General features: G+C 55.0%; 1 protein-coding gene across 2 annotated transcripts in view; it reads right to left on the reverse strand.

Annotated features, from left to right (window-relative positions):
* The window catches only part of LOC105704024 (alpha-mannosidase 2x), a 64,416-nt gene that overhangs the window by 21,030 nt on the left and 23,979 nt on the right, over positions 1–19,407 (reverse strand). Inside the window, exons 1-3 of one of the 2 annotated variants that reach the window (XM_012432861.2) lie at positions 14,777–15,679; positions 14,514–14,698; positions 13,985–14,364 (exon numbers count right to left, since the gene is read on the reverse strand). In XM_012432861.2, the coding sequence (XP_012288284.1) occupies positions 13,985–14,278 (294 nt within the window). In that variant the 5' untranslated portion in view covers positions 14,279–14,364; positions 14,514–14,698; positions 14,777–15,679. Of the gene's footprint in view, positions 1–13,984; positions 14,365–14,513; positions 14,699–14,776; positions 15,680–19,407 lie in introns of those variants that run through there. The other variant, XM_012432859.2, reaches the window with a different exon arrangement.

Consider the following 19,407-nt stretch of genomic DNA (forward strand, 5'->3'; position numbering starts at 1 on the left):
CGCGGGGAATACTTTCCGGATTAACCGCATCGAGCGGTAATTGGGCCGATGCGGTTCGAGCGGGTTTCGTTGACGGTGGTCGTTAAAAGCTGAGCTTTTAATTCGAGACGAAACGCGACGGCGAAAGTCTTCCGAATTCTGCCTCGCGTTTTTACAAAGCCCAGCGGCGTAGAAAACGCGCGGTCGAACTTTAGATCGCGTATAAGGAACTTTATCCACTTTCGTCACCGAGCCTCGTCCGCGCGTTGTCAACCGCGTAACTCGGCGGGACGCGCGCTAGGGAAATTCATTACCCCGCCGCAACGACGCGATAATTTAATAACGGCCCGGTAAACCTTGGTTTCTATGGGTGCGTTATGCCGCGGTTTGCCGCACACGTCAAAGGACGCATCGCGTTCGCGACGTTCTTTTAATTAGCTAAATGGCGTGCGGCCAGCCGCGGCGCGCGTTGCTATCAGGAGTTAATTCGGTCGTTATTTCGAGAATTCACTGGGCGTCCCTTTATCGCCGTTCCCGGTTTCTCCGGGACTCTTAAAAAATCCGCCAATCGGAAGTCACCGGATTCCAGACGTCCCTGTAACGATCGACGAGCGATCAGCTGGCATCGAGGCGGGATTTACGGGGACGCGGTTGCTCGTCGTAACGTCGGAGGATCGCGGTAGATTCGCGGTTCCTCGGGAGGAATCTCGGCCAGGGCTCGAAGGGCCGTAACGAGGGTACGGAACTCGGGATCCCGAATTCTCCGGCACGTACACGCGTGCCCACGTCCGCGTACACCGCACGCATACGTCAGGCAGTTGGGAATTTCCGTGCCGCGTAACGAAGCGTCGCGTTCCGTCCGACCTCTTCAAAGGTGGCGACCTACTTAGGAAAGTGCATTACCGGTCGTCGATAATGCGGCCTATCGTTAACGGGGCTGCCGAGTCCCCTGAAACGGTCTTACTCTCGATTCCAGCCCCTCCGATGCACTTCCTTCCGAGACTTCGTCTGGGTCGCACTTCCGGGTCGACCTTCTTCGCATTTTCGCGACTTAACATTGCCCTCTGACCTCCTTTTCGACGACTGCTCGTCGATCGACCGTCGACGACTAGAGCCCCTACCAGGGTTCCCGAACGTCCCTAACCTGCAAACTCGGGGAAGGTCGACGCGACCCGAAAATCGAACGGCTCTATGGCCACCTCTATGGAAACCTGGAAATTATCGACCGTTTAACCACTCGCTATTAATCGCCGCCGATACGGAACTATCGATAACACCGACGGACGGCCGCTTCGGGTCCGCGGAATATTGGCGATGCACGCAACGACGCGATATGCCGCAAACCGAGAGGCGCCGTTCGTTTCGCCGAACGTTCAGAGACTCTCAGGTGAAATCGCCGCTACGGTCGAGAGCCCAAAACCCGACGAGGTGCGAGGAGCTCTCTTAATCCCCTCGCTCGATATAAATTGGATGAAACTCGGTAGCCTCTCTCCCCCCGTACTTTCTGACGTTGCCCGGGGGCGTTGATGGATACTTTTGGAAACTTTGCGAGATCGTTTTGGTAACTGGATTACCAGAGGCGTCCAATTGCCAGGATGGGAGTTACGAGAGAAGGATCGGTCTTCTCGCTCCCGTTCCCACCTCCGTCCGGTTATCTTTCTCAGACCCGCTCCTGGAAACTCCCCCGAGTTCTCGAGAGGCTCGGTCCAATAATTGCTAATATCGGAAGAGAGAGAGAGAGAGAGGGACCACCGGCGATGAATCGGTCGCGCAAAAAGTGCACGTTGCTCCCCCTCGACGCCGTACATCTATATACATATGTCTATGTATCGCCATCCACGCCGGCCAAAATACAGTTACGACTCCCCCTATTGATTTTCGATACTTTCAATTATTTTCAACAGCTCCGAAATATTCGGGCCCGCGAGGGGGATGCGGAGGAAAAGTAAACGCGGCGACTCCTGGCGAGACCGAAATACCTCCGACGAATTCGGCGTCCCGACGCAAATGCGCGTAATCGAGGTTAGGGTGGAAAAGTGCAACGGGGGTGTATGCACGTAAATCCATTGATTCCGGGAATATTACTCGCGCGGAAAAGGGCATTTCAGCGGTGCGGCCCGATCGCGCATGACGTGCTTTATGTTTTCTGTAAAACTGGAAATAAAAAGCGATCTAAATGCAAAAGTTCCGAACGGGAATGTCCCCGCTCGTAAAAGCCGTTCGGTCGGCGCGAATTCCAGAAAATGTTAATAAATCGGTCACGGATCGTAAACGCTTCTAGGTTGGAAAAGCAGCGTTTCCCACGGCCCGAAGTCAGGGAAACGACCTCTTTCCGGCCGATTTCTTCGAGGGAAAGGAAGAGGACGACTCCTTATCCTTATCAGAGGGCCAAATTTAAAAGGTCAAGTCGTCGCGAAGGGCAATCTCGGCGATTGTCGAAATTTCGGGGGCGCTCCGCCTCTGGCGAGTGGACGGTGGAAAAATAAAGGGGAAAAACTGAATCGCCTCTCCCCGGGGCGTTTTACCGACGTCAGGCGCTCTCCATATTTGTTCGCCCGTTTCTCCGCGTTTCTTCCTTTTTGCCGAAAGAAGAGGAGGACGGGCTGGAGAAACTTTTGCATTTGGTCGCCGTTGGTTCCCTTGTTCTCCTGGCCTTTCGTCGGGCGAACTTGGCTCGTTTCTTCCGAGGGTCCGCTCCTCCGAGCCTTGGGAACGTATTACGGGCAGGTCGGCATAAAGATGTACGAATCGATCCGACGGGGAGTCGAGACCGAGGGTGGCATCGCAGGGAAAGCGAAAGCCAAAAAGTCGGTCCAAATTTCCCCGAGTCGCTCATTTCGCGAGATCGAGTTACCGCGATATTTATTCCGTGGATTTCTAATTTTCCCTCATAATCTCAGATGCCAAGTTTCTTTTTTTTCATACGAATGCTCTTGTCCCAAAATGGCTACAATTCCCACAATTGTGGTTTTTCTGATCATCCTTTTTATTTTCCCGCGTAGACACGAGGAAAGGACACCTCGCGGTCCAAACTCCTCCACGCTGGTCCTGGGACCTCAAAGTTGGACCGCCGCGACTCAACGGCTCGTTTTTGGTCCGACTCGCGTCGGTCACCGCATACCTCTACTTTAGGGAAAGTAGGGCAAGGGATGCATCCATCGGAGCGCCTCGACAACGTACGCTAATGCTCCGGGGAAAGGGGAAAGGGGAGCACCGAGCGCGGCACAAAAAGAGACGAGAAGAGGAGACACCGCGCAAGGGGGGCGACGGAGAAGGAGAGAAACGTGCCGGGCTTTTAGCCAGGGGTGGATTATCCGACTTTTTCTTTCGGCGCTCGGAGGGCTTGCCGCATAAAGGCGTCTACCGGAGGAGGCCGACCCAGACTCGTTGAGACCCATTAAGCCGCGAATGCGCAGCCCGCGGAAATAGGGAAAAAAGCCATCGGGCGACACCGCCAAGGTTAATAACCGACGTGCGTGTCCACTCTTACTTTTCCCGGCCCTCTCCCGAGACCTAGGAAGATCGGAGCCGAACCCTGCTCGTCCCCCGCCCTGAGAAAAAAGATCGATCGACTAAAACAAATTTATATCGTTGCCCCAATCATATACGATTGCAAGAAACAATTATTTCGCCGGGAAGAAAAATTGATGTCGAGTTAAACCAACTGTTGTCGATTTTAACAGATTCTGTTTACTCGATCTGACGTTTCTTTGAACGTACTCGATTGCCGCAATGCACGTTTCGTTCATATCGTCGATAAATTTGAGCGGGGAGATCGATGGGATCAAACGGAGCCATCCGCGTTCCAACAGCTATCCCGAGAGTCGTCGAACGCGTCGAATTGACATTGCACGCGCAATCGCCTTCCGTCGGCTCGGTGAGCGGTCGCCGCGCGGAATCCGCTCTCGTTTTCCGGCCTCGCCCCGCCGTGGATCACGAATCGATCGCTCCGTGAACGGAATAAACTATCCACGCACGATCCTGCCCAGCTTCCGCCCGGGGATGGGGACGGCAAAGGCGAGTCAAGTCGGATCAGCTGATCGGAGCGGCGAAGACGCGGATCTTCCGTTCTGGAAACTCGATTAAGCTCCTCCCTTCCGGCGTTTCTTGGTTCCCCGAGCAGGCAATGGCTCCGGAATTTTCGCCTCGGCGGGAGATAACCACCTTTGGGCAACCTGCTCCTGCATTCCCAGGCGTTCGATCGGGAGACGGCGATACAGGCGACGGAAAACACTCGGAAAGAGACCCGTTTAAATCTCGGCCCGGAAGGGGCGAAACGAAAAGGGTCGGTGGCCCGTTAAATCCACCGACGGGGTGCGAGTGCGTTTACGAGTCGCGCCCGGCACGCAACGAGAGCGACGAGAGACGACCCCGATGCAAACAAAGGCACCCCGTTGGAAGGAGACCTCGTGGAAACGATGCCGTCCTTTATCGACGATTCCGCTATTTACCCCGGCGCCGTCGAATCATAGTAATCGCACCCTGTTCCCTTTGCCTTACCCTGGGGAGCGTGGGCCACTCGTCGATGCTTCTTTGCTCGTCCAGGGTGATGCCTACTCGGAGGTGGGACCGTTACCGATGATTTTCAACCGGTGGATCGACCTCGACCGAAGGTGATCGTGAGGACGAGTCGAAATCTGGATACGAGGACGGGGTTTGAAGAGGACCCTCGAAAGAGTTGGATCGAATTTTGGAGGCTTTTTTACGCTTCCAAAAGGGGGTGGTTTTTTTTTCGAGGCGCCAAATCGTCACGCCGGAAAATTCACAGGGGGTCCCCAGGGAATCCGCCCGCCCTCCTCTCTTCTCTCTCTCTTCCGCGCGTCTTTCGGCTCGGGCGACTCGCGGCCACCCCTTTCACGCGGGGCGCGAGATTTCGGAACGCGTCGATGCACTCCGTTAGATTTCTCGTCGGCGGCGACGAAGGGGTCCGCGGGTTTTCGAGCGGAGCCATTAGAACGCGATTTCCGAACGAGTGGCCGCCAAAAGAGGAGCGAGCGAAAGGGTTGCCGCGACTCGGAAAGAAGGGTCTCGTCGGGCAACCGCCGCTTCCGGCGATACTCCCCGTCGTTCTCGTCGCTTCGACGCTTCGCCGTCAAAATGGCCCTCGAGGTGCCGAGAGAAAAAAATTTCCTCCGAATCCGGCACGACCCTCGTGCCAGCCGACACTTCGGAGACGATCGTCGCTCCTGGATACTATTTACCGCGCAAAGTGCACCGGACCGCGCCCCGTTGAATCGCTTCTATCGACCGCGTGGCGACGCGTCGACGACGGCGTTTGCTCCGACGAAACCGAGGAGACTCCTCGAATCGGCCCTCGCCGCTTTAGGTCGAGGTTTGCTTTTCGAAACGCGGCGCAAAGGGCTCCGCTTCGACATCGAGCGGCGCGCAATCGGCCCCGATCGGGCCAAGCCAATCCCAGGAACCCCTCCGCCGTGGCTCACCTCGATGGTGGAAACTCGATCGCGTGAGAAGATGACGTTTACGCGTATCTTGGGATTACGAATCCCCGGAAATCTCCACCAACGTGGGGCCCATCGCCCGAGTGGCGTGCGGTGCGAGGCAACCGCGAAAACGGTGCAAATTGCGAAAATTCCGAAAATTGCAAAAATTGCGGAAATCGTGAAAATTATGAAAATCGCGAAAAATGCAAAAATTGGGAATCGAAGAATTTCGTGTATAACGCGAATCAAGGGGGATATTTGAAAATCTTGTCTCGTTCGAGGATGGGTCCCTAACCTCGAAAATCTCGAATCCGCTCTCGTTCACTCGGAGAAATAACCCTAGCCGACCCGTCGCACCCTCTCTCGGCGTCCACCCCCGCGGTCCGACCCCCTCGGGCCTGACCCTCGCTCGGCGTCGCTTTCCCTCGGTGCCGCGTCCCCTTCGACCCTCTCCGCCGATAAGGCGGGTGAGTCCGCCTCTGCCGTAAAACCGCTTCCCTCTCCGCCCCCCTCGACACCCCCGGAGCCAAGGCCCGAGGGCCACTCGGCCTCCGTCGCGCCGACGAGCCGGGGAGCACCGACGGATGTTTAGCGGGAACCGACACGCCGGGACGTCCCATCCTTTTCCCCCGTCGAGGGCGCACCCTCGAAAATTCGCCTTCTTTCCCGCCGCCTCGTTTCGCCCTGAAATCCGTATCCGGTAAACCCGTGCCCCGCCGAAAGTGGATCCAATAAATGCCTCGAGAAAGGGAAACGCAGAGATTTCGTTAACCCCTCCCTCCTTTCGAGTTCTCTGGGGGTTGATTTAACGACGACCTCTCCTCGATATTCGTCCCGAGGAAAATTCGCTCGTGTATTCATGCGGAGGTACGATCCTCCCTTATTTCACTCGTCAACCGGGGGGCGTAATAATTTTGCGATGCGTTTCCCAATTTAAGAGGGAAAAACGGAGAACGAGTCATGACTTCCTTGTTCTTCGTTTCCGGAAGCCCCGGGGAACGTGGGAATAAACGGGAGGGTGGGATCCAAGACGCGGGTGTTCCTCCTCGACGATGAGAAGGACTCCTTTCGGCGAGGACGAACCCCGGACGTGCACGTACGAAAGGATACGCGACGATAAAACGGGGGCCGCGACCGAGCCGATTCTTGCTCCTCGATTCACCGTGGATCCGGCCGTCGTAAAACCTACCTCGCGCACTTCTACCGAACAATAATCTCTGTCGCTTTACTGCCGCGCCGACCGGCGGTATTGGACTCGTAAAAAATGATCCGAGACCGCGCCAGTTAAACGCATCCCGGCGGAGGAAAGCGCCTCGACGGAAATTCCGTGAAAAAAGGATCTCGACTAGCAGGTCGATCGCGATTCGCGACGAAGATCGCCCCGACTCGAAGGGGTAAATTTTCCAATTTTTTTCATATTTTTCCAAAACGTGGGCGCGGTTTGACCATGGATGATTCAAAGGATGTCCAGGGAGGCGCGAATCGAGTCGCTCGAGGGACTCCCGGGACGAATGGAGGCCGGACAACTTTATGATAAGAACTTTATGATAACTGTTCGAATGTAAAAGAAACGCCTCTCGTTACCGGGACGCGCGGCCTGCCTCGCTCGTTCACGGTGGAACGGTCGAAGGGAAAACGACGGCCGTCTCTATCCCCGTGAAAAGAATGGATAACAAAGGAAACGTTTACAGGGCCAGGTAAACGTTCTCCTCCAGTAGACAAATCTTGAAGATAAAGGGGTGGGTTCCCTTTACGAGGAATCTCGGCTGTGAGGACGGGGAACGCGGATTCGCTTCGTCCTCCCGGGAAAGCACCGGGAGAGGACGCGCGATCGAGCGAGAGACGTTTGCGGACTCGTCCTGGCTGGAAGGACGTTACCAAAGGCGACCTTCCACGCCGGAAGTGACGGAGAAACGGAGGCGAGCGACTTCCGTCGTTGGAAGCACTCAAAGCGAAAACGATTAAATTCCAGAAGATGCCGAGTGAAAGGAAGAAGACGAGCCCGAGAGGGACGGAGGACCCGGAAGGAAATTTCTCCCCGACCCAGGAGCACCCGAAACGCGCGAGGGAAAGGAGATCGCCGAAAGGAGATCGATTCGAGGCGAGAAAACGCCCAGGTGTAAATTTCGGAAACCCGGGAAGGGTTCGCTCTTTTCCTTCCTTTTTTCGAATTCCTAACGATTTTCAATGGCGGCCGGAAGGGGGCTTCCAGGAGACGGCGGAGTTTCGAGAGCGGTTCCCCTCTTCTTCTCGGCAGTTCCGCCGCGAGGGATTCGAATGTAAATTTTCGGAATACGAAGCCGGGGCGAGAGAGATCGTCGGCACGTTTTTGAAATTTCAGATTTACCGCGGAGGTGGCAGCCGGATAGACACGTCGGACTTTCCCGATGGGAAAGTTCCGACGTTCCGAATCCACTTACCGAAAATTGCGAGGACCCCGCAGGATCAAACGGGAGCGCCCGGTATTTCCGGGGTGTTCGGATGAATTTATTTATTACGCGTCTACGTATAAACGCGTTCCCTCGCGGAGTACCTTCATACACGTGCAAAGCGAAACCCATACCGCGCAAGAATGTTCCCTTCCCCAAATTTGACAAGTACCTACTTTTCTTTTTTTTTTTTTACATCAGCAGCAGGATAGGAAACTCACATGTAAACTCGACGCGTTCCTCCGTGCAGGAGAAGCCAAACCAGGAGAAAAAGTCATAAGTCTTCCTTCCGGAGTAAACGTCGGGTATCGATGTTCGACCTAAGTCGGCCGTCTTTTAAGGTATTCTTCGAGGCAACTCTTCGTTAACCGTATTCTTCGGTCCTGCGCGTCGATCGCCGAAAGTTGGTCGATCGATAGGTCGTAGGAGCGAGAGAAAGAGGAGTGGCCTCGACGGAGGCACCCGAAGAGACCCAAGTAACTCTTCGTCATATCGAAGTAGTATCGATCTCCGTCGGGACGGCGCACTTGGCCAAAACGACAGTCAATTCGGCGGATCGATCGCGAGTCTTTTAACTGGGATGGCCCGACGATACCATGAAATCAACTGTCTCTCGACGAGGAAATTGTTTCCGGGGTCCAGATTGGGTCGAATTCGCTTCGGGATTTCTCGACCCGCCCACCTCGACTGCGGGGCGACTACCCTTCGTACGCCGTCATGGCCGGCCTTCAATTAGCGTCTAGTTGAGCGTCACGAGACCGAACGCGACTCCGCACTTGCAGACCGTAATTACAAGGAAGGACTCGTTGCGTCCGTTCCAGTTAAAAAATCCACGAAAAAGGCGATCCATCTTGTAAATCGGACCACCGGCGAATCGCCTGTCCTGTTCCGCACCGTTAAAAAAATTCACATAATTCATATATATATATTTTTTTAACGGTGTAAAAAACATCCACGGTGTAGAAAATTCCGAGGTCTCAAATAGAGCTCGAGGATTCCGCACCGCGTCGCTTATCGAAAACGCGGGATCGCGACGCGTTAAATTCCGGTCAAACTTGCGCAACTTCACCCCGACGATTCGACTCGGAAGTTCAATCAGTCGGGCTGGGAGCGGAATTGATCTCGATGCGAGGCGAATCTCCCGATCCGAGTATCGAAATTGCGCACAAAGAGACCCGAACTCTTTGGACGGAACGCTGGGGGTCGAACCGTACACAGTCGCTTGTCTCGGCAAAACGGACCGATTTGGGCAGTTTCGCCGATTTCGGCAAACGGTCGGAAAGGACCGGAAGCTTTGGGGCGGCTAAGCGTCAAAGGTGGGCCGGTCAAACGACGATTAAACCCGGATCGGCGGGGAGATCGGCGTCGGCCCTTTGCGGAGACGACCGAAAGACAATCGGTGAAAGCTCGGCCGTAACGCGGCCTTTGGCGTTCCACGGATACAGGCACAAATATTGGACTTCTGGCCGTCGGGTGTGAATTATTGAATTTCGTATTGTTTACACCGAAGCGCCAGGACGTTTAATTGACGCCGGCCCCGCGTCGGCGGAATCGGGTTTCGGTGTTTGTCGTGTCCCGCGGGAGAGCCGTCGAGTAATTCTCGCGGAGGTCTCGCTGCAAAAAGCGGCGTCAGAGGAATTCCCCGCGTTTTCCCGGCCGCTCCCGTTTCGTCGGGAATTCGCGAAGGGTAATCGCCGTGTTCTCTCTGTTTCCGCTGCTCGAGGTCCCGTGCCGCTTAAGGAAACCTCCTTTATGGAATCGTGGATGGAGGAGGAAAAAAAAATAAATAAAAAAGAGCGCGGTGTCGGCGCCGTCGACGGCTCTCGAGATTCCAGCCGCGACGCCGAGCCCGGCCCGGAATTTAGTCGTCGCGACTTCCTCGCGATCTCCGGGAAAACGGCAAAATTAAACGTCCTTTTCTTCCCTCGGGAAGGGCCTCCAGGGGAGGCGGAAAGGTCTCCGGAATCCAAGAAAAGTACCGTCTCAAATCGGGGCTCCCCTCCGCGGGCCGCGGCTCAAAGGCCTCGATTCCGTCGCGTTTCTTTCTCTTTTCCGTTCGCAATCTCATCGTCCTCGCAAACGAGGACGCGGTGCCCCACCCGGCGAGGGTCCTTTGAGAGCGCGTCCTCCTCCCCGGCTTTTGATCCGGGCCGCGGCTGCGTCGGCGAGGAAATCGCCGCGAAATTGAGCCAACGGGAAACCGTCGCGGAAGTGTCGCCGTTCCTGCCGGCAATGCGTATCCCGGAAGACCGGAGGACGGCCGACGTCTTTGAGGGCGATCCGGCGCTTTTCTTATTGGACGCCGGTGAAGTTTAATTTCACGGAGGCGAGTCCGAGGACTTTCCCCGTTTTCCGAAATCCGCGATGGGAATTGATGAGAATCGACAAGGGCGCGTTCCGGGGGCTTTCGGCACTTTCGATTACACCCGGGGGGTGTAACGACGCCCCTTTAACGATTATGCAAATCACGCGAGGGTGTCGAGATCGCCCTCGATATCGGCGATCACCCGAATTTTCTGCGAGTCCCAGCCGCGATTTCGCTCGGCGATTGAATCTGGTAGAGGAGGCAATATTGCGACGCGAGTGGCGAGACTAAAGCGAATTTCCCTCTTCGAGGTGCTCGCGGGGACGCGCCCTTTCGAGGAATGGATTCTTCCCTGGGGCGCGCAGGACGCGGCACATCAGGGAGGTCAAGATCTCGAGACCCCTCGAGCGAGGGCGTCCTAAGAGTTTCCTCTTCTTTTAGGGGAAACTCGCGAAGGGGCCAAGAAACGCAAATTGCAGGCAAATGTAATAGGAGACCCGCGACTCCAAGTCGGAATCCGGAGGTCCGCGGAGAGAGCGACGAGGAGAGGTCCTCCGCCGAAGGAAGGAGAGGGAGAAAGAGAGAGAGAAAGCGAGGGGGGGGGAGCTCCGGCAGACTTTGGAAGAGGATGAATATGAATTTCCGGGGGAGGGGGGTTTGCTTAAGCAAATTGCGAAATGCAGTCGGAGGAGAGCAGGCGAGACCCAAATTGCACGTCCGTTGGCTTCGCCTATCCCGTCGCGTTCCGTTGCCGGGCCGCACCGCGTCCGCAGAGAGGCAGCTTCCTGGACCAACGGGAAACCGTCTACTCGACGAAGCGAGAAAAACAAATTCCGCGGCGGCTCTCGGGGGCCGTCGACCGTCGCCCCGACGAAACGGCGTCGCGCCGCCCGTCCTCTCGCGTCTCCGTCATCTCCGTCGTTTCCGTCGTTTCCGCCGTTTCCCCGCTTCCGCCGCCGCCCCTCGCGCCGAGATTATATCCGTGGATTTCGCGGCGTCGAAATAAGCGAGGGTCCTCGAAAGACGCGGCGGTGGTGCCCCGGTTTTACGGGGCCCGGCCACACCGCGGTCCGGCGCTACCGCGGATCGGAAACCGCAGTCGAGATTGCTTTCCTCCGCAATGGGCCATCGAGAGGGTGGGATTCGGAGAGCCGGAATGGATCGGGCCTCGAGGGCCGGCCGAGCGGAACGGCCGCAACGGCGAAGGCGAGGGACGTGGGAATCGAGAACGTAAACGTTTCTCCCGCTCGCGCTCCGCCGCGCCGCGCGAGTTTCGATTCGCCGTAATTAAGTGGAATTAGTTCATTAGCGAAGTCGATCGATCGGAGGCCAAGAGAGCCCAGCGCCACCGGCGAATGCCGGCCGTTCCGCAAATCGTGCCATTATTCTCCAAGAGATTTATCGTCTCTTCGCCGCTGCGTTTCGACACCCCCTGACGCGATCGGCCGCGAACGAGGCGCGTCCCTTCCGCTCCGAAATTTCACCCCTCCCTCTTCGCTCTCGGTCCCCGGGTACCTCTTTATCGGAAAACAAGATGTTCTCCTCCGGAAATCGAATCGAGTAACAAGAATTCGACTTATCGCGAATAAAACACTCGGTACGCGAAAACGAAAGGGGCAGTTAATACCCAGAGAAAAAAAAAAAAATGCCATGGAACCAAAGAAATATTTCATTAATTTAAAGAATAATTATTTGACTCTAATAAACGGGAATAAATTGCAACTATCCTTCGGAATTACGACGAATTATTCTCTGATTTAACCAAACACTTCATAGGCACCATTCGAAGAAATATCTTTCCTTGGCTTGATAATTTTTTTTTTCTCGGTGCAGGCACGTCGCGAAATGAAATGAGATATTAATTCTACGAGAACGTCCTGTTTTTCACATTTTCCTAGAAATCGAGCCAGTCGAGCCGCGATTATTCCTACTTATCACGCGAGCCCTGTACCGGCGGCTTATCGACGACCAGCACCGGGAGAACTTTTCGCGGAAAGCCAAAGATCGTTTCTCAATGCCGCGCCATTACTCCCCGCGACGCAAAGTTCGCGCCGCCGCCGGGAACAAAGTTTTCCGAAGAATAACTCTCATGTAAATCGAACCCGGCAACTTCGTCCACACGGCCCGCGCGATCTTTTCCTCGGCGGGGAAGGTCGATAATTCCGGAAGAAATTATCGCGTCATTTTCATCGCGTTATGTCGGAGCGATTTAGGCGGACGCGTTTTCCTCGTCAGGGCCGATATTTCCGTCGTTTGCGCATCTTCGACGAGGAGGAGATAAAAAATAAACCTCGAGGATTCCGGTAAACGCGAGGTACTCGGTATTTACAGGGGACACCGTTTTCCGCGTAACCTTTTATTTCCCGCCTTCGAGCCGGAGAGCTCGGCTTCGAAAAAGTTAAAAAGGACGCACGTCGGATCAAAGGCCATCGGGGAGCGCAGCGAGATTTACGTCGGCAAGGATTTCCTGGATCCATTAAAAAAAGGGAGGGGGAGATCTCGACACGGTCCTCGCGTTTGCGAGTTCCGCGACTTTTTCCGCCCGGCACCGGCGAGCACTCGAGTGCCTGCGTTTAATATCGCGTAAAGGGCTAATGTTTCGTTTATACGGTGCATATTTTTAGGAGACGAGGTAATTACTCCGAATAGACCGAAGCCGGCGTGCTGGGTATAAAAATGAAATACATTCTCCCGTTTAACCCGTCGTCGTCCTAATTCGCGATGGCGTTTCGCGCGACGTTACGGGAAAAAAAAAAAAAAAAAAAAAACTTGTCGCAAACATCCGCGTACAGAAAAATTACGTCAACGACGTCGCGGAACTCGGGATACTTCCTTATATTATATCATTTGTCCTCGTACTCGCGACGCGTTCTCACTTGGAATTGCATCTGCATTTTGTCCTCGATCCAGTTATAGCGTCGGAACGACGTGTCGGTTAATGGATACCCAACGATGATTAAAACGAGCTTTATACGTTGCTCCGACTGTACCTTTTCCCCTCGTCTTCCGGGCCGGCGACGAGATTTTAATTCCATTTTCGCAGCGGGAGGTCGACCGATCCGTCCTAAGTGCAAAGCAGCAATTTGGCATGACCTGCCTCCGGGATATTTCGGTGCTTCCACGCCGACCCCCTTACGTCCTCCGGACAACGCTCCCGCCGATAACGCGGTTACCCCCGATATTACCCTTAATACTCCGGTGTATTCCAAACCGCCCCAGCGATTTTAGGCGACACGAAACATCAAAATATTTCTGAAACTTCCTTCCAAATTGGGTGCCCCGAGTAATCCGAGACCTTATCATATGATTACGAAGGTCCTAACAAAGGTCCTGAGACTCACAAAAATTTCAATTGTTTTTTTAAATCTCGTCCGAAATAATTACATTTTTTTTTCCGAAAAATGAAATTTCGCGAGTTTTGAGACCCTCATTAGGACCTCCACAATCCCACGGTACTTTTATCTCGTTTGGCCTTTTACGAGTTAGACCGCATCCGTCCCAAGACCTTGAAGCTCGGTTCAGCGATCGGAAGATCGTCTCCTGGCGAACGGTTCGCAATTTCTCCGGAAAGCGCGTTCGATCTTGGAAAGTCGAACAGGTGGAAAGGAAGGGTCACGGGGGGTGGGTTGAAATAATTTAGCGGCTCGGTCGGTACGCGCGTCCACCGCGCGTAACGAAGCGTCCGCGTAATTAAAACGAATTACAGGGAGCGAGGCGGGACGTTTAATTGAGCCGCTTCAGGAAACCGCTGTCTCCGCGCTTCTCGTAACGTCGGGACATTATTTCGTTTGGCGACCGTCGCGGATTTAATTGGACGGAGAGGGACTCACCTGGAAGTCGAACTTGTCGAACTCCTCCTGGGCGTCTATGTCGGCGGGCCGGGGCTCGATGAGAGGACACGCGGCCGGCGCGGCTCGACCGTCCGGGGCCTCCGCCGGCCGCGGCGCGGGCGAGCTAGCCGTCCGCTCGTCCCTCGAGGCCTCGCTCTGCCCCGCCGCCGAGGACGCGCCCGAGGGCGGCGCGTGCGTCTGGCTGACGTAGTAGAGGCACAGGAGCAGCGACACCACCACCACGCACAACGCGAAGGCGCGGCCCGAGCCGCGCCGAAGGAGCGCCTTGTACATGCCGACTCTCGCCGCCCCGCGGTCAGGTCATGTCGCTCAGGGCAGAGGGGACGAGTCCTGAGTCCGCATGGGCGCTCCCGAACGACCTGGAACGGAAGGGGGAATATTTGTTATCGGGCAAGGTCGAAACGAGTTCCCGGCAAGGGGCTGTTCGCCCCGAAACCGATTGCCTTTGATTTCATATCATGGACAGCGATGTGACTCGGTAACGCTCCCTCCTAAACGGCGGACTTACTCGTCTCTATTCGTCGACTCCCTTCCTCGTGTTCGTCGATCTCGTCGGGAACAAATGAACGCCCTGCCGCGGACGGCCTCTCATTTTCGTCCAGGACGGAGGTGCGGAGGACGCGCTCACGCCTCGGGGTTGCCGCGGGTCCTCGTCGAGAGTCCTGCTGCGAGGTCACGCCGTGGAGCCATGAACTGCGAAAGAAAGGTTAAGGGTGGAGGTTAACGTTTATTTAAGCTCCACGTGTGGGTTCTTTGGATTAATCTAATTACGCAGTTTTTCGGACACGAGGCGACGACGCGACTTCGGTGGTCCGGCCGGCTTGGGTAGCGGATGCACCTTGCCTCGCGTCCGCCGAGCGACTGAGGCCGGACCGCCGGCCCGACTACCGATCGAGGGGGGAGGACAGGGGGTCACCTCCGACCGGACCCGACGAGAGGCGGAAGGGACCGAGTTCCGTTCGCAATTATTCCGCGATATCCTTGGTTAAGTGAAATAACCCCCGACGAGACGGATCCTCCGGCACTGTCGCCGTTTAAAGGTTTCGCGGACAAAAACGAGCGACGTGCAGGGGATACGAGAGAACGCAAAAAGAGGAAAGGCAGGGTTTAAGCGCGATTTACAGGCGACGTTCGCGGTACGTTCCCAGCCTTTACGGTAAATATACGCCCCGAAGCGTGCGGAGCATGGGAGCCGGAGGAGTCGCGAATTTCGACGGAATCGAGTAAAATGAAACCGACTCGGGTGGAGGAACTCGGTCGAGGTGCGACGTTCGCAAGGGGGTCATCCACGCGCCAATTCGGCCGATTTTGTTCGGAGCGCAAGGGGAGGGACAATGAATTTATAGACCGCGAATACCCCCGGATCGAACCATGCTAAAACCGAGGTAAAACCGAGCCGAAGCCCGCGAGAAGACCGACGACGCGGGAGAGAGAAACGGGAGGACGGGCGCCCGGCGGAGTGAATTCTCGAGAGGATTTCGAAAGATCACGGGAGCTCGTTAGGGCGAATATTCAATGGGAGAGGCGCGGAATAAGAGAGGAGAGAAAAATGTAGTTTTAACGCAACCCAGAAACGGCGTTCGCGAACGCTGGTTGGGACCTGGAACCCAATTCTAGAGTCCATTCGGATCTCTTTCGCACACTGAGAACAAAATTTCATCGAACCAAAGAAATATTTCTCTGAACAGTCCCAATAATTATTTCATTCAAATAAATTCGAATAAATCCGATGCAATATTTCTCCGGAATTACCACAATTTATTTGTGACAAATAATGCATCTTTTTTTTTCTCCCTGCGTACGAATAGATCGGCGTGAAGAAATTTGCATTGCTGCGAAGTCGCGATTTTTTATTCTTTTTTTAGCGATGGCGCGGTTCAACATTTTCGTCATGGCCGGCTACCGGGCGAAATCACCTTGTGAGTATTAAACGAGATAACGGGCGAGGTCGAGTCTTTGGACGAAGGTAACAGGAAAAAAAGGCCCTCGAAAGACCTCGAGCGTCGAATCGAAAGAGACGAGACGGAGGGACGCCGGACGCAATCGGAGCGATTCTTATGCAAATCCACGGACGCCTTTTGAGAGCGCGATTCATAAGCCGCGTCGGCCGCGAGACGCTCGCGGAACGTGCATTCTTTCGGGGCTGAATGTCCGCCCCGGGGAAAATATTAAAGCGGTTCGAGCGAGCACGTCGCGAGCTAGCGCTAAGACACGTTTGCAATTTATGCCACGTCCCTACATACTTTTACGACGTAATAAGCGTGAAAAGTAAGGCGCTCCGTAAACGAATGCGCGATATCGCGACTCGTCGCCGGGCTAAAAAAATCGCCCAAGATTTTCGCCTCGTTCGTCCCCGCGCAAATTATAATCCGGATAAACGGTACGATTCCAACAAAGGCGAGTAAATCCGTGACGCTACTCGAGTATTCCGCGATCTCCGGTAGTCGTTGAAAATTAATCTACCGAGAGATAGGAAAACGGGACCGTAAACTCGCGAAAAGAAGGGCCGCGCCGGCGAGTAGCGAAGGGGATGAAAACGTTCCCTCCTATCAAGATTCCGCGAAAGTTTGCGACGTTAAGTGGGAACGTCTGGAGACGGGGACGCCTCGTGAGCGGGACAAGAGGGAGAGCGAACGAAACAAACCGGAAGCCGTGCCGACGACGTCACGGCAACTCCAGAAATCGAGTCGCGGAAAAGTTTGCGAGAAGACAGACGGAGGAGAAGGAGGGACGGTGACTCTTTCCTCGGAGGGTAAATGTCGTTTCGAAACGGTCCGGCGTCGTTTAGGGAGAGGACGTAAACGAAAAAGGGGTAACGAAAACTAGGGGTAAGGCGAATCGGTCATTCCTCGTCTTCGCTCGTCCTTCGGCGAGGACCCTGGAGGGTGTCGCGACGTCGAGGGTCCTCTCCCGTTATGATTTCGCAAAAGTTCCCGACGTGGAGTGGGACGCCCGTCGGTGGGACGACGCCGAGGGGGCGCGTCGGGACAAAGGGAGGAGAAACGGAACGGACCGGATGTCGACGCGAGACGACGTTACGGGAACTCGCGAAATCGAGTCGCGGAGAAGTTCCGCCACTCCTTGGCAAAAGGACGGCGAGGTAAGTGGCGGGGCGATCGGTCTCGACCTCGCGACGTAAACGCGATATTCGAGAGGTCGCTCGAACGCGACTTGCGACGCGTCTCGGGAGGACGTCGACGTCGACGTCGACGAACTTCGTCTCCCCCGTACGCGCCGCGTCTACGCCGGTATCTACGTATTTCCTCTCGACCCCTCTCTCCTCCCTTCCTCTTTTCGCCTCTACCCTTTCTCACCGAATCGATTACGCCGCGCTCGATTAAAGTTTCATCAAGGTCCGAATCGCGCTCGGAGGAATCGATCGGTCCCAATCGTCGGTGCATCCAGACGTCCGGAAACGAAGATGCTCCATTACGGACTCGAGCGACGTCGATAACCGTAATCGACCGCCGCTCCGTAAATTCGAGACAACGCGGGAGCGCGCCTTCTCGTCCTTGCGATTTCCTCGAGGTGTCAAAATGTAGCTGCCTTAAAAAAATCTTTCCCTCCCCCCTTGGAATTTGACAAAAAACGATACTTCTCTGAAATTAAAAAATAAACGAAGAGCACCGCCTATAAAATACCCATTCGAGTAATTCCTATACCCCGAGAACAAATAGCTGTACGCGTTACCAATACGGTTCCAAGATAGGCACCAGTTTCTACAAGTGCTACGATATACAACTGTAGACGGAATAACTTTACAAATTGTATTCTCTCTTTCCGTAGTTGTGTATCATATCCTTCGTAGGGATTGGCGCCTTTTTCGTGACTACATCTTTCTCAGGGTAACCTACAAACGGAGGAAGGCGAACAAATTTTCTGCGAAAGGGCTCCCGCCTTTTCCGAACCGTTTCTCGTCTTGGACCTACCTCAGGGACCAGGAGATTTTCGGGATGTCGGTCGGCGACCCGATCTTTGTCGCGAAGGATATCCAGGGGATTCGCTCGTGGAGGTCGAATGTCTCGTTGCGAAAACGGCGGCTTCGCTCCCTCGAGAAGGCAGACTCGCGAGTACAACAAACAAGGCGCAGTCCGTTCAGAGTGCACTCCTTGGGAGCGCAGCATCCGGCTCTCGAGGAGGACCACGCCGTACTATTGGCGACTAGAGCGGAGTAGTTTGGACACGCCGACGGGCTGGCTATCCGCTTTTCTCTCCGCGGGATCGCGCATGTGCCGATAATCCCACAGAAGTAGGTCCGTGCATGTACAAGTCGCGCCTCGTGTGCGTCCACGAAGGGGGAGGCGCGAGCGATCGGCCACCCCGAAGGGAACGGTCGCCACTTTTCGAATCGACGACGATTCGACGATCAGACGACTCGACGTTGAAAAGCGACTCTAACGCCCTCAATTCACGCTTTACGGTGATATGATTATACATTTCTAAAAAGAACTGTAAAAGAAATTGAAATTTTATGGGTGTCAGGACCTTCCATATCGACGTCGTACAGTTTGAAACGATTCGAAACACTCGGGTCGGAGAAAAGTTTAACAAACGAGATCTCTGCGACGCCACTTCCGTATCAGTGGACTCTACCTTAAGTGGACTCGGGCGTGTCGTCCGGAATATCCGAATACAGGGCCAAGTCGAGCGAGCTCCATCGAGACGGCATGGAAAGGGACGGGGAGAGAGAGGGAGGGAGGGATGAAGGCGAGTAAACGAAGGACACGGAATCGACTCCCGTCGCATCACCCTCCATTATTGATAACTATTCGAGGAGGAAAGGTGGTAGAAACTCGAATGGAAGAGGATACGAGGAAGTCGAGCGGAAGAAGGCACGCCGCTCCGGCTGCGATTGGCGAAATCTGTCGGAAAGGATTTTCAGGGCGTCCCACTTGTAATCGTTAAGACCGGATAAGGACCCCGTTAGCGAAGGACCTAGAAATTCTCCCCTTATCGGAGCCACTCGAAATCTCCTCGAATCGGCCTCGCCGATCGTCCTCTGCATCTTGGCGAGAGAATCCTCTCGAACTGCTTCCTTTTTTTTATACAAACGCATTCGGGAAACGTAACCGGGATATATGTGCTTCCGCATGCCGCACGAAGTGGCACGTCCTCTTTACGACGTGGTAGGCCGCACGAGCGCACCTGAATCGGCAAAATAAACCTGAATAAGTTCGCAGGACGTTCGAAAGTTCAGCCAACTCGCGGAAGGGACGTTATCGTTGGTTCTCGAGACGCCTCGATTTGTTTTTTATTCCGGGCACCGGAGAAGGATGCCGAAAACGTTTGACCGTCCCTCGAGGATTCGATTCGGTCGAAGGAGTATGCGAAGTGGGCAAAGTTTCGCAAATCCGAGAAACTTCGGCCCTCGCTCTATACGTATGCAGACGTACGTAAGGTCA

The sequence above is a fragment of the Orussus abietinus genome, unplaced genomic scaffold (assembly GCF_000612105.2).
Source record: "Orussus abietinus isolate OABI.00-Male unplaced genomic scaffold, Oabi_2.0 scaffold11, whole genome shotgun sequence".
Classification (NCBI taxonomy): Eukaryota; Metazoa; Arthropoda; class Insecta; order Hymenoptera; family Orussidae; genus Orussus; species Orussus abietinus.